Consider the following 25,148-nt stretch of genomic DNA (forward strand, 5'->3'; position numbering starts at 1 on the left):
TGGTACATGTCCTCACCAGGAGCGCTTCCGCCAACTGAAGAGGGGCAGTGTGGGGGGCAGCCGCCGGGGCTTCTCACCTCTGGGAGTGGGGAGCCTCTGCGTAGCAGCCCAGCTGGGAGTGGAGAGCCAGGAGAACCTCTAGTCTAGCTGCCAGGCTTTCTTGTCAATTTCACGGCTCAGCATGGAGCCCTGAACTTGACAAGACAGTCAACAGCCCAAGAAAGTAATGTAGTGTCTGCACAGGCACTGCATCACCCTAACTACATCGTGCTATACCTTTCGTGGAGGTGGTGTTACTATGTCAGTGTAGTATGGCACTTACATCAGCGGGACAAGACTATATCATCTGTACACGGATATAATTAGGTCAACGTAAGGTGCTTTAAATTGACTTAACTATGTAGTATACACCAGGTGACAGACAATGTGTCATGTGAGCTCTCAAACTTTTTATCCACATGTAGCCTACATCATTACTCACCATGGAAGTTATAGAAATGTAACATCTCCCATCCCCCTTTGCAGTCTGCCTAAAAATCTCTGCCATTCTCAACTGCTCAGCCCTCACTCGCTTGACTCTTGTGATACCATCATTTCACTAGTTCTACAGTCAAAGGGTTTAGCTAAACTTGGAAAAAAGTGGTCGAGGTTAGGTCAAGGTTAACTAGCACGTTTAAACTAACCCTAACCCCTACCCACCCCCAACAGATGCAGGTTTAACCACTTTTATCTTGATGTAACCAGTTGAGGATTACACTAGAAGGGAGCCTGAGATCATAGAGGTAAAATGTGTTGACCTCTTTCCCTAGTCTAAATGCAAGTTAGGGTTAAGGTATGGTTAATTAAAAAGTATTAGCTAAGCCCTACCTAACCTTGAATACTTTTCCTTGGGTACAGCTACACCACAGATGAAGGTGCAATTGCCACGCTGGTAGGTATACCCACCCCACACTAACTTGGGCAGCACGGATAATCATGGCAGTGAGGATGTGGTGGCAGAGCCTAGCTGTCCTGGTACAAACCCGCCAGGAACTCAGGGTATGTACTCTGGTTGCTGGCCTTCACCAGGGTGCTATTATTTCCTGCACTAGCTGAATGAAAGCTAGCACAAGTATACCTACCTGCACAGCAATTGTACCTTCACTGGTGGTGTAGACATAACCCAGAGAGTCTTCCAGCCTAGAGAGGACCTAGTTTTTTACTCTAGAAATTCAAGAGAGAGAGAGAGAGTCACACACACAGACAGACAGAATCCTGTATTCTTTGAAAATCATAAAGAAGCAAAAATGGGCATAAGCCCAGTTTTTCTCTTCCTTGGAAGTTCATCCAATATCAACAACTTATATCTTATCATGACACTCTCTCTTCTCTTTCCTTCTTCTAACCCCCAAGTCTACCACAACCTCTGGGCCTGCAAGGAGCCTTTTGTAGGACCAGGGCTCATGTAGGTGAAAAAAAGCACTCAGAAGAGACTAGCTTGTACTTCCTAGCAACAGTCACATGACACGGCTCAGGATTATAAACAGTTATAACCCCTGCCACATGACAGGGACCCAATATCCAATGACCCAGGAGCTGCTCTTATATCTTCCTTATTAAAAAACCAAATGCAAACAAAAATTACCAAAAATAAGCACCACAAACTAACACAGCCAATTAATAAGATACACAAATATATCTAGGATGAAAATCAGATCCGACAGAAGAGAGGGCTATTCTATTTCCTATCTGTCAAGAATTACTATCCCTGAATCTCTAGAATCTTCTGATCAAACTGCCAATTTTGTTCTGAAAATAGTTTTGTCTGCTGTGATCTGTTCATCTGCTGGGGTGAATCTACCACCTGAACCCTGTGTTTGCTGCTCGTCAAGTGTTTTAATGTCAGTCAACTGGTGGGCAATATGTTACTTCTGTCAGCCCACAAGCATCGTCAGTAACATGGGATGCCCTCAAGGGGAAAAAAATAGAAAAAAATAAATAAAAGGGTTCTACTGTCCTCTATCCTTTTGTCTAGATATCTTCTGTTACTCCTGTAGGACAGACCCTCAGGAGCATTTCTGAAGTCTGGTGTGTGTGGCAGGTTGCCAGCCACTTTCTGCTTGGAATCTAACATGCTCTCTCACTCACAATCTGAAAAGCTGCTTGGACTAAGGCATTGGCTGGTGTGTAGAGCATGCATTTTCTGCAGAATCCAAATATTTCTACTGTGTGACATTTTTATGAAGCATCACATCACATAAGGAAATACAAAGTATAATATATGACATTTTTCTTGGAGAAGAAAAGAAAATCTACCCTTTTCGGGTGGCAAATGTAATTTACCTTTGCTAGTTTTACCTGATTGCTATCAGTCTCCCGACCCAGGCTGAAAATGAACTGTACAGACTGGCTAGTTTTCAGCATCTTCCCACAGTTACCCTCAGCTGCACTACAGCGGCAAGCTCTCTCACAGCAGTGCTGTGCTTGCCACCAGTCACTGGCTGAGAGGTGAACGACTCACTTTTGAATCCCAAAAGTAATTCCAGCCTGATTCTCTTGTATGAAATGCATTGATCAACAAATCAAGAAAGGATGATGAAGCCACATTAGTTATCTATCCCACTATATACGATGCATGCAGTTAAGGCACATTAACTATTTCTTCTCAAAGTTATAGTGTCATGGATGAGAACAGATGAACTCTCTCTTTCACAGAGCTTACTAGGGCATGTATAAATGCTTGAAATCTACTTCATAAATTTCAGTTATATGAAGCCATCTTTAGCAATATGTTCACTGTTTTCATGTCTGCTCTAACCTATGCCATTTTGTACCAACACAGAACACAGCCTAACATTCTATCTACAGTATTAAAACCTAGCATGCTCCAGTAACTGATTACAAATTGGTAGTGCTCAAAATGGTTAAAAAGCAGTTTAGTCTCACTTGTCTAGAGTAACTGAACTGCATCTTACTGAAGGCTTCTACAGCCTTGCACTCCAACACTTTTCTGTGGTTCAGTAAGATGGTTAAAACATAACTGGTCCCATCTGCACAGGCAATCCTACACAATGTTTTAACTGTCAAGCACTACCAAGTTATTACACTGGTCTTGCTTACATCATAGATTTTAATAGTGCAGACAAGACAGAAGAGTGGATGGATGTCTATTTGAACAGACAACAGAATCCATTCTGTAAAGGAACCAAATTAAGAAATGAATCTACCTTCCTCCCTACCTTCCTCCTCTCTCTCACACATACACACACCCCCACTGCATTTGTTATCATATGAAAGTTACTTTACTCAAGGTATTTTCCCCTCCACTCAGTTAAAGCTCATCTTAGAATTTAAAAAAATATTTTTGTCAAACATTTGACTAAACTTCAAGAAAATTCAGTTTCCAAAACTATACAGAGGTTTATACCCAACATATTTTGTTATAAATTATTTAATTTTGTAGAGGTGTTTCCATAATCTAATCCATATGGACACCAAACCAACTCATTTGTTACAACCTACACTTTTAAGCAGAAACTTCAATCACTTTCTCCATCGCTCCTTTAAGATTAATATATAAAAATTTATTACAAAAATCCATTTCACCACATCTTGAGGGTTGAACCATGACTCATCTACTTCCCCTCCAAAACAATTATGCTTTTAATTCAATGGAAGGATAGTCCGGGAGTTAGACCAACTTATTTTTTGAATTACTTGCTTAGTAAGATTTACAATACACTCCATCCAGCAATACAATTCACAAACCAGGTCACATAACAGACTGTATTTTAGCCATTCTTGTACACATAGCTGACTAGAACAGGAAGCATATGGCGCCCTTCAATTAAGGGTCAGAGCATTTCAGTGGAAATACATAAAAGTGACAACATCAAATTCATGGTCAGTCTAGGGAGGATCCCAGTTTCCCACAATGCTGCAAGTACAAAAGGGTTGTTCTTTACTTTTTGCGGGGGGGGGGAGGGGTGTTTATCTTTTTACCTCTCATGGTTACAAAAATTACTCTGAGTATAGAGAAAAATATTTCTTTATTTTTCAGTTGATTACTCTGGAAGGGATAGTCAGCATCACCATCTGCCATCATTAATAGTCAGTTTCCCATGTTGCTCATGTGGGTCCTTTTATACAACAGTAGAGAGAAAAGAGTTAGAAAAAATTCCTTGAAAAGCCATGAAAATTGACAGAAGGGCTCAAGGGGAAGTATACAACCTGAAACTACTTACAACTTATTCTTACAAATCGATTAGGTATCAAGTTGACTGTATCCCTTTAACCTTTTATCGTGAAATACATTAAACAGCAGAGTTGTTGCCAAAAGGAAATAACTAAATGTATACAATTTTTACATGTGTTTCTAAATTGCAGAAAACAAAAAATTAAATGATTGAAACCATTAATCACACACTTATAAAAGGCTACCAGTGTCATGGGATGGCACAGAGCAGGAAACTGTGTTTGAACAGTTGGAGGAGGCAGGACCCCCATTCTTTCTCCCAGTTAAGGTCCAAATTTAGAAAACCCAAAGCCTCTCTAGCTGGACCAAGTCACTGGAATCAAACCAGCTGAATTGAAGGAGGTCAAATTGTATCATTGAGCACCATATCCAGACCTTTGAACGAGGCAACAAACCTATTCCTAAGTATACAGAGCTTGTACTCCATGATCCCATTTAAAATCAAGATGTTAAGAAAAAAAGACATTGCAAGATTAAACCCACTCAGGGAAGAATGTTTATTTCTGACTTCCCTGATGCAAGACCATCTTATACCTAATAGATTCTATTTGTACACTCAACTGAAAATTCCTTACACAGTGAAACAGTTTGTGCATTTGCCTGAACAGCCAGTACATAACTTATCGCTCCTAAAAAGGTTTTGGATAAGTAGAATGCAAAAGGAACTGTAGACAGGGCCGGCTCCAGGCACCAGCACGTGCTTGGGGCGGCCAATGGAAAGGGGCAGCATGTCCGGGTCTTCGGTGGCAGGTCCCTCAGTCCCTCTCGGAGGGAAGGACCAGCCGCCGAATACCCGCTGAGGAATGAAGCGGCGCGGTAGAGCTGCCGCCGAAGTGCCGCCAATCACGGCTTTATGTTTTTTTGGTTTCTTCGCCGCTTGGGGTAGCAAATAAGCTGGAGCCGGCCCTGACTGTAGAAAAATGAAATATTTTACACAACCCGACTTACCCGTGTACCACCCTACCAGTAGATATCACAGAATCCAAGAGCTTAGAAAGATTCAAAAGAAGATTCGATCTTCAGAAATGTAATAAGACTATCCCATTCAATCAGATAAAAAAAAATTAGTATGGCAATAAACCCCCATGTTTCAAGGTATAAGACTGCCTCTAATTAGAAACATCCACTATAGAGAAGTTATTCCATAACTGCCCACTATAGGGTTTCCCTATGCTTTTCTGAAACATCTAGTACTGGCTCTTTTCAGACATGGGGCACTGGACTAGACACATGTCTGGTTTGAATTTTTACATACTGTTGTATGTAGTGGATCACACAGGCATGTAGCATGAGCTCTCTAGAGCATAGGTAAGACTCAGCTGGGCCTTGCAACAAGTGCACAAATGCACTTTTATGGCTAACCCAAGCCACCACCCGTGCCACTGTGACCACATTGCTATTTTTAACATGCTAGCTTGAGCACAAGTAGCACGCATCTGTCTAGCCACACTGAGCAGCACACTCCCAGGTGCAGTTGTAGACATGTCCTTAGAGAAAGAAGAGTCTTCCTAACAGTTTGGGGTTTTTTAATATTTGTGTTTAATACAAGCGTTTAGTCTAGTTTGTTTGGGGTTTTTTTGCCTAGAACAGTTTAATCCAGTCCTAGCTCATACTGTCAAATATCTTTTTTCAGAAAAAAAAGTTAGGGTGATCTATAGACGTGGCTCTCAATCAGGGGCACACATACCCCTGGGGAGTACACCAAGGTCTTCCAGGGGATATATCAACTCATCTAGATATTGCCTAGTTTTACAACAGGCTAGATGAAAAGCAGTAGCAAACTCAGTACAAACTAAAAATTTAATACAAACTGTGACGGTGCTACCCATAAGGCTTTATGGAAATATGCTTCTGTATGTACATATATAACAAAACTAGAAAGTGTTTTATGCTACATATGCCATGTAACATATCTCCGTAAAGGTTATGATCTACTGAATCTATTAATCCTATTTGTATACATGTATCCGAAGTTATGAATATTGGCTGCATACTTGTTTGATTCTAAGTAGGCTGTAGTGAAGCAGTTGGTCAGCTTCCTGAGAAAAGACTATTCTCAGTAAGTGCCCCATCAAGAAACACTTCAGCCAACAATGAACTTGGAGACACCAATCCACATCTGGGCTTTCCCATGAATGTGGCTTGGCTGGTAAGGAACTCAGTCATGCATGGACATGTGACTTGCCCAGGTGACTCCAATACTCCATTTTGTAGCTGGACTTTGCATAGGAGAGAGGAGGAGGTCTCCACTCACAAGAGAAAGTCTACTTAAACCCCTGGGAGATCCCTCCATTTTGTCTTCAGCTGGCTAAAAGGATAGTCTCTCCACCACCTGAAAGAAACTGGAACAAAGGACAGTGACTGCAAGGGGTGTGAGTGACTGCTGGACCCAGACTAAAAGGAGATTAGTCTGTAAAAGGAAGCATTCTGGAACTGGTGAGGAGCTTATCTGTATTCGGTTTCTTACTGCATTAGACAGACTTGCGTGTTTTGTTTTTATTTTACTGTGTAATTCACTTTGTTCTGTCTGTCACTACTTGGAACCACTTAAATCCTACTTTCTGTCTTTAATAAAATCACTTTTTACTTATTAATTAACCCAGAGTATGTATTAATACCGGGGGGGGGAGGGGGGACACAAATAGCTGTGCATCTCTCTCTATCAGTGTTATAGAGGGCGAACAATTTATGAGTTTACCCTATATAAGCTTTAAACAGGGTAAAACGGATTTATTTGGATTTAGACCCCACTGGAATTTGGGCATCTGAATGTTAAAGACAAAAACACTTCTGTAAGCTGCTTTCAGGTAAGCCTACAGCTGTTAGGGGATGTGATTCAGACCTGGGTCTGGGTTTACAGCAGGCTAGCGAGTCTGGCTCAAACCAGGCAGGGCACTGAAGTCCTAAGCTGACGGGGCAAGAAGGCAGGGGCAGAGGTAGTCTTGGCACATCAGGCGGCAGCTCCCAAGAGGGTTTCTGTGATCCAACCCATCACGCAGACAATTGCTCTATATCAGTGGTTCTCAAACTGTGGGTCAGGACCCCGAAGTGGGTCGGGACCCCATTTTAATGGGGTCACCTAGACTTGCTGGGGCTCAGGGTTGAAGCCCAAGCCCCACTGCCCGGGGCCGAAGCCTGAGGGATTCAGCCCTGGGTAGTGGGCAGGGCTCCGGTTAGAAGTCCACTGGCTGGGGCTGAAGCCCCCTATCCCACCCGGGGCAGTGGGAATCAGGCAGACTCAGGCTTCACCCACCCCACCCCCCCCAGGCTCATGTAGTAATTTTTGTTGTAAGAAGGGAGTTGCGGTGCAGTGACGTTTGAGAACCCTTGCTCTATATACTGAAATGTACGTACAATATTTATATTCCAATTGATTTTATAATGATATGGTAAAAATGAGAAAGTAAACAACTTTTAGTAATAGTTTGCTGTGACACTTTTGTATTTTTATGTCTGATTTTGTAAGCAAGTAGTTACTAAGTGAGGTGTAACTTGGGGTATGCAAGACAAAACTGACCCCTGAAAGGGGTATAGTAGTCTGGAGGGGTTGAGAGCCACTGATCTATAGCACCCAAAAGGGAGTCAAAGCCTGGAAAATTTAGAGATCTGTGCATTTGCTACAGTCAAACCACCATTAAACCACATAGTCAAAGCATTACAAACTGCAGCTTTCTATACATGACTCTGAAAAAGATTTGGGGGTTGTGGTGGATAATCATCTGAACAGCGTTGCATTGGAAGCTCATGTGACCAAAAGGACTAATGCAATCCTTGAATGCATAAGCAGAAGAATCATGAGTGGGGTAGAAAGATGATTTTACCTCTGTATTTGGCACTGCTGCTGGAATACTGTGTCTACTCCTGGTGCCCACAATTCAAGAAGGATGTTGAGAAATTGGGGATGGCTCAGAGGAGAGAAACAAGAACGATTAAAATCTTTTTCTAAAAAAATATAGTCTAGCATGTGGGGGGGGGGAGAAGCAGGGATAGTTCTGTGGCCTGTGTTATACAGGAAGTCAGATTAGTTGATCACAATGGTCCTTACTGGCCTTGGAATCTATGAATTTCTGCTAAAAAGAAGCTCTCTCCCTCGTTTTTCCTACCTTCTTCCCTGTTTCACTTCTGGTCCTTTGATTATCCATCTATATCCGGAAAGGTCTTTTCCTCTCTAACCTTTCTACCCTTTCAATGTTTCCGTTTACTGTTTCACTAAAACTCCCTCATTCTTTGTTTAAAGAAATGTTTCCTTTTTTAATTTAGCTTCTTTTCTCAATCTTCAGTGTTTCCCCTGAGAAGATCCAAAGGAATGCAACTCACAGCTAATCTGTAGATGAACTAAACTCTTGAGAGCTTTCACAAAGGCAGAGTTCATCAATTAACAAAACACACTACTTACAATGTCTTCTTCCCCCAAGCCTGTACTCTAGGAAAAACAGATACAAACGAGTCCTCAAAAACAGCTTTTCATTCAAGATGTAGAAAAGCAGAGCTCAAAATGTTCCTTCTGATTAACAGTCCAGGCTCAAGACAAACCTCCCAAAGTTTTTCTAGCCCTGGCAGATCAAGAGATCTGACCTTAGAAATGACCTATTTCTGATTAACATTTTGGTTTTTATTTCACTTCAGCTTTAGTAAGTCTTCAGCTCTCCAAAGTCTGTGGAGCATTGTTAGCCAAACCCGTAGATCCAACTCCTACTGAAATCAACGAGTATGCCCAGAAATTTCTATGGACTTAAATGGGAGTGAATTGAGCCTTTAAAGATTAAGGGCCAGATGAAGATCTTATTTAACTAGTATAAATGCAGACCAACTCCATTGCTCCAAATTTACGCAGACGTAAGCAAAATCAAGAATCTGATCCCACTACTTTATTCTACTGGAAATGGGGGGTTCCTCTTCTAAAACAGCACAGGAACATTGGTTTCTTCCTTTAGCAGTTCACAATTCTGCAGCAAAAAATTGGGTCAAAACTGACATTAAATAAAAGCAATGGGTCAAACTCTCTGCTGTTCAGCTGGTTTTGCTGGTTTGAAGTCAATGGACAATGCCAATTTACATCAGCAGGTAATCAGCGTGAGGCAACTATCTCAGATCTGATGCCTTGCCATAGCTAGAGTATTATCCAAAAAACTGGAATTCAGAGATATGGGAGTCTTTAATCTGTTCCTGCTCTAGCTTTTTTAGTCCTGATTCCATCCCTCAGAGCACTAGAATTTTCAATTCCTAAAGGGGTTTCAAACAGGAAAAGAACATGTGCCCAGTTTTCTCTCCCCCAAAAAACCCATCTGGGTTATTTTCATCAGTTGCAGCAAATCTCATTCATTTGTCTCAAAACATTAAAGGTGCCTTTTTTTCCAACTTTGATTTTTAAAAAATCATTTTAGCAACTGTGCTGAAATGTGAAGGGGGATAAAGTTATTAAAAGGAAGTATGTACAATCCAATATACTCAAATCACAATAAGCAGAACTTTATTATATATGCCCAATTGGATAATCAAATCCTAAAGATCTAGTGTCTCTCTCTCTCAGCTAACAGGAAATGTCAGCAAGACTTTCCGATCTTGTCTATACTCATTTTTGATACTTTAAAATGTATTTTCAAGGAAGTCAGTTAGTGAAATCAGTGAAAGAGTAGACATAATTTTAATAACTTTCTTCACCAAGTTAACACTTTAAATTAAAATATATATTTTTATTATATATCAATGCCAAAAGGTGTTATGTGACAATCGTCTAGCAGCAAATGTTAACCAGCCACAATTCACATAGTGCTTGCAGCGGAGTTGTGCCACAAAAACAGCAAATTGTAAACTATCCTTCCCTTGGACTGTTTCCTGCCATGCCTTTAATGACACAATGCTATTAGACTAAGAAAACAAACTGATTAAAAAAAAAAAAAAAGACTAAAATTTTTTGTATTATCTCCACTCTTGGAAATATATTTGAAACTTAAATATGCACTCACCTGGTGGAAGAGAACAAGCCTGGATATCTGTATGCCCAAGAAAAGCAAACGTATACTTTTTCCACTGAACTCTTTTGACTGTCTGAATGCTCATGATCAAGCTTAATGTTTAAAAACAGGAAAAGTGAAGATGCAGAGGAAGTGCACACCAACAACAGCATGAGAACTGCATGCTGGGATTTTTGGAGGGGGAGTAGAGGAGAGAATTGTTTTTTCTATGAAAGAACTGGACTTAAATTCAACCACAACGTGAACCACTCAGGAAACACGTAAGCCTTTTACAGTTGAAGAACGTATGCAAACAATATAGACAAACTAATTAAGGGTGCCCCCGTGTAACAATTTACCAATACAGTGTTTGTGTTCTTGACAAAAATAAACTTTGTCTTTCTGTTTTCAAAGCAGCAGTTCTACATACTGAAAGTAGCAAAAAATCTGTGGCAATTCTCCTATGCTGTTCTAGACTGTTGAAATTTCATGGAACATCTTTTAAAGGCTATACAATTTTTTTTAGCATTAATTTGCAAACAGTTGTAATAATAATAATAAAATAATACTTATCACGGACATAGCACTTTTCTTCTTAATTCTTTATAGCAACACTCCTGTAAGGCAAGTACCAGTAAGTACTTTCATCACGTAATTCAAAGCAGTGCAGGAGATTTAGGCATAAATCTTCCATTAAAATTAATACAATATGTACAGCTAAACTGATCTGAAAATCACCTCTGTAATGTAGGCATAAACAAAAGTTGAAATCCTCAATATGTAGAAACGTCAAGTAAGACGTAGGCAAGAAATAGTAATGTTCAGTTTTAATAATGCAAAGTAATATTAGCGCCACAGTTAACAATACGTTAAAAATCATATTCGCATACACAAATACCCCAGGGTGTCCCTTCAAGAAGCACAGGGCACACAACTCCCTGTCCTCCCTTTGGTGTTCTGAAATCAACAAGCAAAAGAGAGCTCTGAACTCTGGAATTAGCTAAATATCTTTCAGTTTAAATTATAAAATATATTTTTAATTCACAGCTACATATTTTAGGATATTAATCTGTGTTTATGTATTCACAGGGAAGGTAACAACAGGTAAGTGATGTAAGATGAGGAGTATAAAGATGAGGAGCCAGAGGGAAATCTCTGTACAGAAAAGAAAGAAGCCAAAAAGGATGCCATGAAACTTACTCTAGGGTACTTGTATTAAAGTATATTTTAGGAATGGTGCTCACACACAGCAATGTAGTGGATTTCTTTAATATTACATCAGACTGATTAGCTTCTCCCAAACAAATTTTACAAAGGCATGTCCATCCTGATCAATTTTTTAATAAAAGAAAAATTACTTAAAACTAGCGCTGTCGAATAATTGCAGTTAACTCACGCGATTAACTCAAAAAAATTAATCGCAATTAATCACACTGTTAAACATAGAATACCTATTGAAATTTAAATATTTTTGGATATTTTTCTACATTTTCAAATATATTGATTTCTATTACAACACAGAATACAAAGTGTACAGTGCTCACTTCGTAATAAAAAATATTTGCACTGTAAAAATAAGAGTAGTAGTATTTTTCAATTCAGCTCATACAAGTACTGTAGTGCAATCTCTTTATCATGAAAGTTGAACTTACAAATGTAGAATTATGTACAAAAAATAACTGCATTCTTTTATTTTTGAATGTAAAACTTTAGAGCCTACACGGCCACTCATTCAGTACTACTTCAGCCAATCCCTCAGACAAAACAAGTTTGGTTACAATTTACAGGAAATAATGCTGCCCGCTTCTTGTTTACAATGTCACCTGAAAGCGAGAAAAGACCTTCGCACGGCACTGTTGTAGCCGGCGTCGCAAGATATTTACATGCCAAATGCGCTACAGATTCATATGTCCCTTCAGACTTCAACCACCATTCCAGAGGACATGCATCCATGCTGATAGCTGGTTCTGCTCGATAATGATCCAAAGCAGAGTGGACCGACATGTTCATTTTCATTATCTGAGTCAGATGCCACCAGCAGAAGGTTGATTTTCGTTTTTGGTGGTTCAGGTTCTGTAGTTTCCACATCGGCGTGTTGCTCTATTAAGACTTCTGAAAGTATTCTCCTACCCCTTGTCCCTCTCAGATTTTGGATGACACTTTAGATTCTTAAACCTTGGGTCGAGTGCTGTAGCTTTCCTTAGAAATCTCACATTTGTACCTTCTTTGAGTTTTGTTAAGCCTGCAGTGAAAGTGTTCTTAAAACGAACATGTGCTGGGTCATAATCCGAGACCGCTATAACATGAAATATATGCCAGAATGTGGGTAAAACAGAGCAGGAGACATGAAATTCTCCCCCAAGGAGTTCAGTCACAAATTTAATTAACTTTTTTTTGTTTTTGTTTTTGTTTTGTTTTTGTTTTTTAAACGAGCATCATCAGCATGGAAGCATATCCTCTGGAACAGTGACCCAAACACGAAGGGGCATAGGAATATTTAGCATATCTGGCACGTAAATACCTTGCAACGCCGGCTATAAAAGTGCCATGCGAACGCCTGTTCTCACTTTCAGGTGACATAAATGAGAAGCTGGCAGCATTATCTCCTGTAAATGTAAGCAAACTTGTTTGTCTTAGCGATTGGCTGAACAAGAAGTAGGACTGAGTGGACTTGTAGGCTCTCAAGTTTTACATAGTTTTGTTTGAGTGAAGTTCTGTAACAAAAAAACTTACACTTTCACAATAAAGATTTCACTACAGTACTTGTATGAGGTGAATTGAAAAATCTCGTTTACAGTGCAAATATTTGTAATAAAAAATATAAAGTGAGCTCTGTACACTTTGTATTCTGTGCCGTAATTAAAATAAATATCTTTGAAAATGTAGAAAAATCCAAAAATAATAATAGAATACCATTCTATTTAAATAACAGCATGATTAATCGCAATTAATTTGTTTAATAGCTTGACAGCCCTACTTAAAACTCAAGGTCCATTACTGTTAACAATTACACACAGGTGTAAGCCCAATCAGCTCCCATTCATCAAGATATTGACAGAGTTAAATGTTTGCAAAGTCAGGCCCTAAATTTGAATCTAAGTAATGACGCTCACTGATGTAAAACTATATTGTGTTAGATGTGATTTGCAAAGGAGTCACTTATAGAATTAGTAGGTTGCAGGAATAATAAGGCATTAAAATAATCTAAAGTCAAAATGAAGCTAGAACCTCTGCCAAAATATAACATACTGGATGTGAAACACATACATCAACTGCAAGAGTAGGTAATCAAGAGAGGGACATGCTGAGTTTTGGGAAGTAGCCTTAATACTAGAGCTAGGGGACTGTTTAAAAACAAAATCTTAAGTGTTCAACACATGCATTCTAGCTACAAACTACTTCATTCATTCTAATAAGATGGTCTCATTCCTACTACTACAGAATTCAATAGACCATTTATTTAACAGCTATCTGACTAGGGTATGCAGTCTCTTTTATTCATTCTGGTGCTGACAGCAGTAATCAAATTTTGTACATACCACTGGCTCTATTATAGCCCAACAGTCACTGGCTGGCTGCCTAGTTTTCTTATCATCCCACAAGATTTAAAGAAGCCCAAAGAGACCAGCTGAAACTACAGAGAGTGAGGGTGTAAGAAGTGGAGCAAAGGCATTTGGTTCTCCCACAAGCAGAAACTAAAAGTCTTTAACATACAGCTACCTATTACCAAGCAAGATGATGATATTCAAACAAGGCCAGACCAACACCAGCACAAAGCAAACCACCTTTAATAAATAGTTTTGACAGGAATATAGTCTTGAGACACATTTTAGTAGGGATTATTTTCTTTTAGGAAACCTCAACTCCACACTTAAACAGAGTCTACATCCACCAGCTCGGACTACAGCCGCAGGAAACAGAAAAGGAGGGGGGAGGGGAGAAAGGGTTGTTTAAAAAAAAAAAAAAGGAGAAAGAGAGGAGGATGACAGAGAGAGAAAAAATTTAAAAAAAACCCACCATACTGCATCCTGTTATTCTAAGGCAGGGGGGCCCTAACTATGACCCACAGGCCATACTTGGTCCACCACAGCATTTCAGAAGGCCCGCAGCCTGCCTCAACACAGTAGGCTAAAAGCCAATTCCTTAGCGTTTTGTCATGTTTACATCATTTTAGTTTACACAAGTGTGTACGTAGACAATGCTGTACTTAGAAACAACCTATCTAAAGGCATATGCATATATCTAAGCTGAACTTAAATATAAATCAACACAGGTGACTTTAAATCTTATTGAAATATGTAGAATCTGTTAAACCTAAGCACAAACTTGTGTGGGCCAATGTGGCCCTCCTGGGTAATGAGGATGGGCAGCACTGTTCGAAGGCACACAAGCATTTAAAAATAGGATGAAATTTAATAGTGAAAAGGGCAAGGTCATGCATTTAGGGATTAACAACAAGAATTTTTGTTATAAGTTGGGGACTCATCAGTTGGAAGTAACAGAGGAGGAAAAGGACCTTGGAGTATTGGTTGTTCACAGGATGACTATGAGCCGCCAATGTGATATGGCTGTGAAAAAAAGCTAATGCGGTCTTGGGTGCAACAGGTGAGGTATTTCCAATAGAGATAAGGAGGCGTTAGTACCGTTATACAAGGCACTGGTGAGACCTCATCTGAAATACTGTGTGCAGTTCTGGTCTCCCATGTTTAAGAACAATGAATTCAAACTGGAACAGGTACAGAGAAGGGTTACTAGGATGGTCAGAGGAATGGAAAGCCTGTCTTATGAAAGGAGACTCAAAGAGCTTGGCTTGTTTAGCCTAACCAAAAGAACGCTGAGAGGAGATACGATTGCTCTCTATAAATATATCAGAGGGATAAATATCAGGGAGGGAGAGGAATTATTTAAGCTCAGTACCAATGTGGACACAAGAACAAATGGATATAAGCTGGCTATCAGGACATTTAGACTTGAAATTAGATGAAGGTTTCGAATCATCCGAGGAGTGAAGTTCTGCAACAGCCTTCCAAGGAGAGCAGCAGGGGCAAAATACGTATCTGGCTTCAAGACTAAGCTTGATAAGTTTATGGAGGGGATGGTATGATAGGATAGCCTAATTTTAACAATTAATTGATGTTTGACTATTAGTGGTAAATATTGCCAATGGCCTGTGATGGGATGTTAGATGGGGTGGAATCTGAGTTACTACAGAGAATTCTTTCCTGGGTATCTGGCTGGTGAGTCTTGCCCACATGCTCAGAGTTTAGCTGATCGCCATATTTGGGGTCGGGAAGGAATTTCCTCCAGGGCAGATTGGCAGAGGGCCTGGGGGGTTTTCGCCTTCCTCTGCAGCATGGGGCACAGGTCACTTGCTGGAGGATTCTCTGCACCTTGAAGTCTTTAAACCATGATTTGAGGACTTCAGTAGCTCAGACATAGGTCAGGGGTTGGTTACAGGAGTGTGTGGGTGAGATTCTGTGGCCTGCATTGTGCAGGAAGTCAAACTAGAAGATCATAATGGTCCCTTCTGACCTTCAAGTCTATGACTCTAAGCACCATCACCAATCTCCATTCTGGCTCCAACATCTATGGAGTCAGGACAGGGGGTTCTTCTGCCTGGTCCAAAAATAAAATTAAAAGTGAAAAACTACAAACTAATAGGATAGGTGTGCAGGAGAACAGAGTCCTTAACTTACAGTCTCTTCAAAGCACCACAGTCTTCTTTAAGACCATTTTCTAGATCCTGGTCTTCTGGCTCTGGGAGCTTCTGGAATCTGTTTGCTGCCTGGACTAGGAGGAGGGAGTTCCATTCTCTCTCCTGGCACGTCTTTTTAGCCCTGTTCTACCATTTCCTATCTATCTTATTGCGGGATACATACACCTGATCACAAGCACTTTACATTTATCATTGCAGTTGCCCACATTAACACTGCCTTCTCTTCCACATCAAAAAGCAAGTCAGTAAAGGATGGCTTGCTTTATCTGTGGGGTGGGATGGAAGGGGTGGTGGATGGGGAGAAAAAAGAGGAACAACTTGACTTTCTTATAAGCAATACAGCTAAATGGCTAGGTAGCCAATTTCTCCTTTTTTGGTGATGTGGGGTCAGAAATTTCTTGCTCCGGTAGGAGTAACATGAGCATTTTACTCGTTCCCTGGGGTCACTGTCCCAGCCTTCCTTTGCCTCCACTTTATGTCCCCGCTCTAATGAACTCCTAGTTAACCCCTTCCTTCCCTGTCCCGTTTTTCTGTGTGGTATTAACATGGCATCCATCACAAGCCCTTTTTATTATACCATTTTAATTCACCACAATACTAAGACCAAACTTGGTCAACAAGGCCAATCAAACAAGACATTGAATAACTAGGCTAAGCAATTTTGGAACTGTGATGAGCCAGAAAAAAAAAAGTTAGGGGAAATGAATGGAGAGGAATTTAATTATTTTAAACACCTTAACTTTAAATCTCCTGCCCATCCCCCCAAAAAAAAAAAAAACAACTTACATAAAAATTCTACCCTGGTCTGAAATGGAACACGTGATGTTTCAGGGGAACTGGTTTAGTTTTGGAGGATGTTGAGAATTCATAATAAGGTTTAAAGTGGGAAGCAAGCTCACCTTTAAATTATAGAACTGTTAATTCCACTGCATAGTAAGAGGATTTCTAATATCTCTTCTGAAACTTATTCAAACACCAGAATTTTGGGCCAATATAAAATACCCTTCTCGACACTAAAATAAAATGTTCAGGTGCACAGGTAAAAGAAACAACTTCACTTTTTTTGCTCAGAACAGCATTGCAGAGAGGGTATGTGATGGGATTCCCCAGGTGCAACCTGTACTGTGGGACCACTGAGCCCTCTGTCCACCAACCTGGGCTGCCTCTCACACTGTGATGCTGTTGGCAAGCTACAAACCTCTGGCAGGTACTGCACTTACACAACCATCCACAGTCTGGGACACACCCAACTGAGTGACATTTTGCACTCATAAACCAACAACAGAGAAGCTCCAGCCAATTCCCCTCAAGCCCCCAGCCTTGCATCCCAGAAGTGTACCATCTTGCCCTGGTCAGAAACCTGACCAGTGTGTAAGTTCGTTACCCAGTCCATCCCTCCCATGATGTTAAGAGGACCCACACTAGCCTTTGTAACCTGAGTGGAGATTTCCCAAGCACTTCAACCAATACACATGGTTTTAGATAAAATATAGAACTGATTTATTAACGACAGATAGATAGATTTTAAGTGATTATAAGGAGGTAGGCACAAAAGGTAAGAGATAGTTACCAAAGAAAATAAAAGGCAAGCACAGAGTCTAAATCCTAAACCCTACTGTACAGTCTAATATGTGAATCAAGCAGTTTCTCTCACCCTACTGGATGTTGCAGGTAGGTTACAGTCCTTAATACACAAGTTTCCCCTTTAAGCCTGGAACCAGTCTCCTTGGTTCAAGTTTTTGTCTTCCCAGCATTCTTGTGGCTTCCAGTGTAGTTGGGGGAGGGGAAGAGGGACAGTGGCATCATACTTTTATCTATTTTATATCCTTAGTCCATGTGCCTGGAAAACACTAGCCCAGACGTGTCCTGATGTGCTTTGCTGTGTCCCAGAGTTGAGCAATCCCCATTGTGTGATGCTTGCACAACTCTCTTACAAAATAGTAAATCTCTTGTATATAAAAGTTTCCAGCTGATTAATGGTCATTTAACGGCCACCTGGCTGTGGATCATCTCCTTTGCTGTCACTGGAGAACTAGCAGTGGACGACTCCCAAACTCACACATATTTCAACAATAACCGTACAGCAAAGTCTCATAACTTCATACACGCTAACGATATACATATTTTGACAGAACAATGGGTTTGAGCAGATTATGACCTCTCACATGATCTCTTACATGGAATGGTTTGTATGAAATATTACAATCATTTATGAATGATGAATATGGGGGTTACAGGGCTCTACTTTGAGGTACAGTGTGTCACTGGGTAATCAACCTGGAAGAAATTTATTATTTTCATGGGCACTAAAAGGACAAATAGCTTCTACTATGCAAAGAGAAGAGATGGTATCAATCATTTTTAGAAACCATAGAACTCTAATAAAAGTATGCTTCTGCCGACTGATTCAGTTTTTATTAACAGCACCACCAATGTGGCTGTTCAACAACAACAACAACTAGTCAACTGACTCATTTTGCAAAGTAAGAGGTAATTATAGATTACAAAATCTTAAATCTTTCAAGAATCCACAGTTTCGTTCACTTCTTTCTGAAAAGGGTTCCTAACTGATGACATTAAGAGAAGCCATATTTTGGTCCTTTTCAAATATCAGAGAAAAAAATATGTCAGACAGTATCACAGAACGTCTGGAAAACCGTAAATATTTAGGAATAAGTTGGACCCAGTCACTGATCAGGGCCCCCACTGTACAAAGCACTGTATAAAAAGGACAATCTCTGCCCCTAAGAGATTACAACCTAAGTACAAGGCAAGGACAACAAACAGGAGGAACACAAGATGACAATAAGACAATAGTAATTACCATGACAGTTGTTTCAGCACACCAACTGCCCAACCATGATTAAGTTTTTTCTAGGCATCACGACAGAAAAGAATTTTAAAGAGGAATTTGAGGAAGGCCGATAAATTCGCTTTGCAAAACGTTTGAGGAGCCCTCACGTGTGAGTGGCAGCGTGGGAGAAAGCACAAAAAGCATGTTTGAAATTTTACCAAATGGGTGACGAAGACTGACATCAGACTGGAGAGGGGAGTGGACATCTCAACAGCTTCCTGGGTGTAGCTTAACAGTGACTGCTTAGTAAGCACTCAGTCAGGCTCATCAGGAGAGCATCCACAACACCCACATTAACTGCATGAGCAGCCAGCTCTATGAAAGACTCTTCAAGCTTCTGGAAGCCTCTAGTTAAGGGGTTCTCAAACTTCATTGTATTGCAACCTCCTTCTGACCAAAAAAATTACTACATGACCGCAGGAGGGGGGACTAAAGCCAGTCACCGCAGGCAGGGGGGCTAAAGCCGAAGCCCAAGGACTTCAGCCCCGGGTTGGGGACCTGAAACCTGAGCCCCGCTGCCCAGGGCTCACACCGAAGCCTGAGCCCTGCCGCCCAGGGGTGAAGCCCTTTAGCTTCAGCACCAGGTGGTGGGGCTCAGGCTTTGGCCTCACGCCCAACAAGTCTAATGCCAGCCTCAGTGACCCCATTAAAACAGGGTCCCGACCCACAGTTTGAGAACCACTGCTATTGTTCACACAAGGATGCTCACAGGTTCGTTCAGACACTAGCATAGACATTTACATAATACTTATCCTTACGGTTATGAGTCAATGCTTTCATTTAGAACACAAGAGTTTAATCACTAACATTGATAAAGAAAGCTATGTCAAAAAAAAATTTAAATCATCACAGATGTAAGTGCAGGATTTACAGTATGTTTGCTTATTGTTGAAATACCTCCTAAATTAAGTTTAAATGGAAAGACCACCAAAAAAAAAAACAGCAGACGTTTGTCCAGGTCTTCTTTCCTGTGAAGATTTTTCTCAAAACACATTCTTATCCAGATTTGCCATTCAATTATGGTTTAGGCCACCTCAACACCATCTCCCAGCTGGAACATGGGACCTAGGGTTGGAGATAACTCTTTTCAAGAAGCAGGGATAGAGGCTTATTTTTAGATGGTGCAGGAGGTAGCCAGTTATTGTGGGTGGGCAGCTGGCTGGAGTTTTGTGGCATGATGCTTGGAAGAAAATACTTACAGAGAGGAGAACACATACATTTTTATGGGGAGAGAAAAACCATTTTGTAAATGGTGAGACATTATAAACATGGAACACAACAATACCATCTTCACAAAGTCCCTTCTCAGAACAGAATCACACTAAGACAAAGCTTAAAAATAAACTGCTTTTAGTACAGAATAGGTACAGACTCTTTACCTGAATCGAGAAAGCTAAAGTGTGTTATCAAAAAATGGTATTCCCAACCCCATAAATGGGTTAGAGTGAGTCTATGAAATATTAATGAAGCTGCTACAGATGTAGGGGAGAAAAAGGAGTGGCATTGCATTACTTTACCCTAGAGGTGACTTGCAACTGTTGATAGTGGAGGGGGCACATATTATGAAACCACTCCCCACAAATATTTGTACATACACACATAAACCCTGGCAGAAATCTCATGTGGGGTCACTGCCCCCTGTGTCTCCCCTCCCCCCCCCCCCCCACCCCATGTCACCTCTGTAAAAGTAGGATAAAGCAAACTGGGGATAGGATGTTGTTCCAGTTTTATTTCCATTGGAGTCCTGCACCTGCTGTTGGCTTCTCACTGTACAGTATACGTGACTTCTACAAGATAGGAGCAGCTACTATATACTTCCTCTTTCCTCTCCAAGTCCATATCCTTGGGGAACAGTGGGTTGGGTTTGTAACTGATCTGAAGACCAGCTGCTCTTGCTGGGTTGTTTATAAGTTTAAAAATCTAATCTGCCTTAGTAGTGTGTACTATGCGGACGATGGAGGACAGATTCAGGAGTCTGAGACTGATCCATCAGCAGACTGACTGTGTCAGAAGTGGTGGGTTTTCCCCAAACAGTGGCTGCTAACTAAAACTTGCAGCAGTGTCACTATTAAGGAACATATAATACTGTCACTGTTATATAGCTATTAGATGAGTAATAGGAAAAACATTCCATTACCATCTAGATACATATATCTCTGGTGATGAGAGCACTCTGCATAGGCAGACCCACCTTGAGAAAAACAAATATGAAATTCCTTTGGTTTCCACTCGCCTGACTCAGATGTGAAAAACAGTGATGTGACAAAACCTGATTTGGACTTGGTTCACAGAGCTATTCTATCAAACTTATATTTGTTAAATCTGGAGAGGCATGAGCTAATTGAATCTCTAGCCAAACACACGTATATCATCATGACATATTGTATATAAAAAACTAAGACAATCAATTACAGAAAGAGAGACCTGAGACTATACACAAATCTAAGAACAGAAAGTATCACTTATATCAGACAGTTCCTACAGTTCAGTCATATTGGGTAAAACTTTCAAAAAATGTTTAAGTGACGTAGGAGTCTGAGTCTCACTGAAAGAGTATCCACCTCCAAAAACAACAGAAATTAACTCCTTCCCATATAACTGAAGTCCAGTAAACAGCTTTCTAAAGTTAAAGTTATGGCCATAGACATGTGTTGTTGCTGGATATGTATACTTAGGCACCTTAAATTTTATATAAAAATAAATAGTTTTATGTATCCTCTCTAATTGTACTTTATGTAGGTGTTACATTTTTTTATTTTTAAAAGACCACACACACACACACACACACACACGTACTCCTTGCCCTTCATTCCAAAATATATATGCGGAGCTGCTTCACTGAGCCCAAGAACCTTGATCCGCATGCAGTACTGAAATACTCTTCACTGTACACAGACAAACTGACCATAAAATAATACCATCAATGATAAAATTTACAGAAAGACAAAATAAGAAACATGCTGCTTGAGAACATATTAGAGTTTGATTTAAGAATATTGATGTGTATATTTTGATGTGATGCTCACAATTTGTATTTTAATGTTTATAAAAAGCTTTAACGTTTTGAATCTCAACATCTTGTCATTAGTCTGTCAGCCCTTTCCCTTAATTTCACCCAACTGTGAAATTTTAAAATGGATAAAATTAAAAAAAAAAAAATGCTTAAGACCCCATGTTTCACAAAATTGTGATAATTTAAAATCAATAAATGTCTAAAAATGCTTAAAATAAACATTAATATTATCTGTCAAAATTATAAAAATAAAAATCTAACTCTACCAAACCTATTTCTAGTTAACACTATTTTCGAGGGATGATGGAGGGGGAAATCTCTATCCACACAGGTCAGAGACCATGTTACAGCTGTGCTTACAGCAAATGTGTTTTAATGTAGCTATTACTGATGTGGGTTTCATCACAGTAGGATACAGAGCTCTAAAATCTTTGCAAGGGACTGTTATTAAGTCATGCATATATAGTTAGCTGTTTCACCCTGGAGGAATGGAACCCCAAAACATCTTTTGTTTGATGGATTAAATACCACTGTGATAGGTGCAATATAAAATCCTTAAGCACATATTTAATGGTGGCGACATTATATATTTTAAATAGGCTATTTTAATCTCTATCATACTAAAAGACATTCTCTACTTGCACCACTACCCACTAGCCCATTGGAGCATCAGACTCCACCTACACTGAGATGCGAGTAGGCTACCAGGTATCTAAACACCAGCCCATCCACCATACACACACACCCCATAGTTTCTCATTACAGTATTCTAGGCAACACCCTTTTCTCCCCCACACAAACATATTCTCTCTGTCTGTATTTACTAAGATATCTAGGGATTCAATCCGACACCCACTGAAGCGAGTGCCAGGCCTGTGTGTAATATCCTTACAACAGACTACAGAAAACATGAAATTAAGTTTTGTAGAAGAGGTGAAGCACTTCCCACCCAACTGCAGGTGTTGAAGCCAAATATTTCATCCATCCACTATCTGACTGGAATATGCTGGCCACAATATATTTTTAAATATTTATTTTATATATGAGAGCACACGTGCTCATATATGAATTCATTTCAGATTCTAAATAACTACCTTCTGATACTTCAGCACTCTCATTCCATTTGGTTAATGGGTTTGCAACAGCACATCTCTGTAGTATGCACGGTAACGTATTTTAATTGACTTATGCATAAAATGAGCCTTCTTAGTCTAGGAGAATTATAGGTCATCAAAAGATACAGATTTTTGTGTAGTTGAATCCAATAGCCTGGCTGCAATTGCATAAGTATTTGCATTAAGAACCTAGTGGTTTAGAACTACTCTGTCAAAATTCCTTCTATGCTAAAATACATTTGACACTCTCCTTATTTCCATGCCCAGTAAATGTATTTATAATATTTTTCAAATACACATTTCCATACAAGTATTAACAGGACCCTAAGTACATATTAATACAGTACAATCAAATCAAAAGACCTAATTTACTAATGTCTTCACAATATTGGCTGACATAACATGCTGCATCAAAGATAGAGATAATATCTTGGTGTTATCTACTGAGCCACTACTCTTATTCATGCTGTCATGATTCTTTCAAACTATACTGATTCAAGGAAGTGGCAACACAGCCACATGTTGAGATACTCCAACATTACTGAGTGAAAAGAAGTAGTAAGTTATATCTAAACTTAAAATGAACATTTCAATAATCCTTTAAATTATATGCATTTCATATACGCATAAAAATGCTTATCCTCCAAATGCTGGCTATAAGCAACCTTGCACTCAAGGCCAGGCAAATTCACTTGGCCGGTAAACCAGAAGAGAGACAAGAGTTTACAGCCTTGTCTATACTAGAAAAGGCTCCAGTACAGCTATCCCAGCAAATTCTCCTAGGATAGATGCCACTGACACCAAAAAGAGTATGCCTTTGTCAGCATAGCTTATACTGGTTCTCCAAACAAATTAAGTTATAATGGCAAAAACACTCTTGCCAATATAACTGCACATACACTAGGGCTATTGACAGCATAGAAGTGTTTAAAATAAGTAAGAAAATCACACCTCTAATCAACATTGCTAAACTGGCAAAAAATTCTAGTGTTTTTAGGATTAGCTTTTTTGTTACAAAACCAGAGGGCAAAATTGGAGCCAAAGGATCTCTTGTGGTCCTTAATTTAACACCTTGCATATGAATGCAAATATATCAGGGTTCTTCATTAACAAGGCACATAGAGCTGTGTCACTGATTTGCTGTAACTCTGAATTTGTTTTATATACTATCTAATTCAGTAAAATGTCAACCAACATCTCGCACTAGCACTGCCTATTACTATCTATTCCCTACCCCTCTGTCTGTGGTTCCTAACCCCCTTTATACGCTAATGAACTGGGAAATATGTGTATTCTTATTTATGAATATAGTACATGCCTCTGTGTTTATGGTGAGTTATTTGCTAGGGAGTTAGATCAAAGTGGATTGTTAAAGAAACCAAGCAAGAAGGGTGTCAAGGCTGATTCCCCACTCTGGCACTTTGAATGCAGAAGGTGGCGGCCCACAAGGATTCTAAAAATTAATACTGGCCACTCCAGGCTTGTATTAAACTCCCAAGGTTACAGCTTTTTTCTGACCTTGGATGGGTAGATGCTGCCACCACCCAAGTGCAAAAACCCCTTTGAGAACCCAGGAAGATGCACTTGGGAATTCCTTCCTTCCTTCGGGGTACTCTCAAGCCCTTTCACACCTCCTCCAGGGAAGAGCTGAGAAAGAAAACAAAGGAAATCAGCTGTTGCCACCAGCTAATTAAAGAACACGCACAAACCTCTTACGGACACAACAATCCAATCCTGTTCTTTAAAAAGGTAAAATTTTAATCAAAAACAAAAAAGAAAGAAAATACATCTGGAACTTAGGCTTTTTGCTAGATTTAAAAAACAAACAAACAAACAAACAAAAACACAATTACAAAGGATTAAGCATCAAGATAGCTCTCTTAAGGTCCAGCTCAAAGGTTACAAGTAAAACAAAAGCACCTGGGGTTAGCACAGAGGATTCCACAAGCCAAAGAAATAAAAGAGGTAACCCTAATCACGTCTTCCTAGACATTTCCTGATCTACTTACATATCTGGAGTTTCAAATGAGTAGTTTCTAGGTATGATCTGATTTTTATACCTGGCCCAAGCTTTTACAGCATAGCTGCAACCCCTCTCTCTGGGAGAACGACAGACAAAGGGGAAATTTTTTCCCCAATTTTAAAAAATTCTAGCCTTCCTATTTGCTCTTTTGGTCAGGTGCCCACTCCCTTCCTTTTACCTATGGACTTTTTAACCCTTTACAGGTAAAGCAAGTAGACAACAGCTACTAACAGAGATTT

The 25,148-nt window shown here is 39.9% G+C and overlaps 1 protein-coding gene across 5 annotated transcripts in view; it reads right to left on the reverse strand.

Moving 5' to 3' along the window:
• Window positions 1-25,148, reverse strand: part of UTRN (utrophin) — a 565,558-nt gene that overhangs the window by 500,326 nt on the left and 40,084 nt on the right. The window contains exon 1 of one of the 5 annotated variants that reach the window (XM_054021665.1): window positions 10,201-10,294. The exons of 3 other annotated variants lie outside the window; for them this stretch is intronic. In XM_054021665.1, the coding sequence (XP_053877640.1) occupies window positions 10,201-10,294 (94 nt within the window). Of the gene's footprint in view, window positions 1-1,121; window positions 1,140-10,200; window positions 10,295-25,148 lie in introns of those variants that run through there. One more of the 5 variants, XM_054021669.1, reaches the window with a different exon arrangement.

This window comes from Malaclemys terrapin, chromosome 3, assembly GCF_027887155.1.
Source record: "Malaclemys terrapin pileata isolate rMalTer1 chromosome 3, rMalTer1.hap1, whole genome shotgun sequence".
Lineage (NCBI taxonomy): Eukaryota > Metazoa > Chordata > Testudines > Emydidae > Malaclemys > Malaclemys terrapin.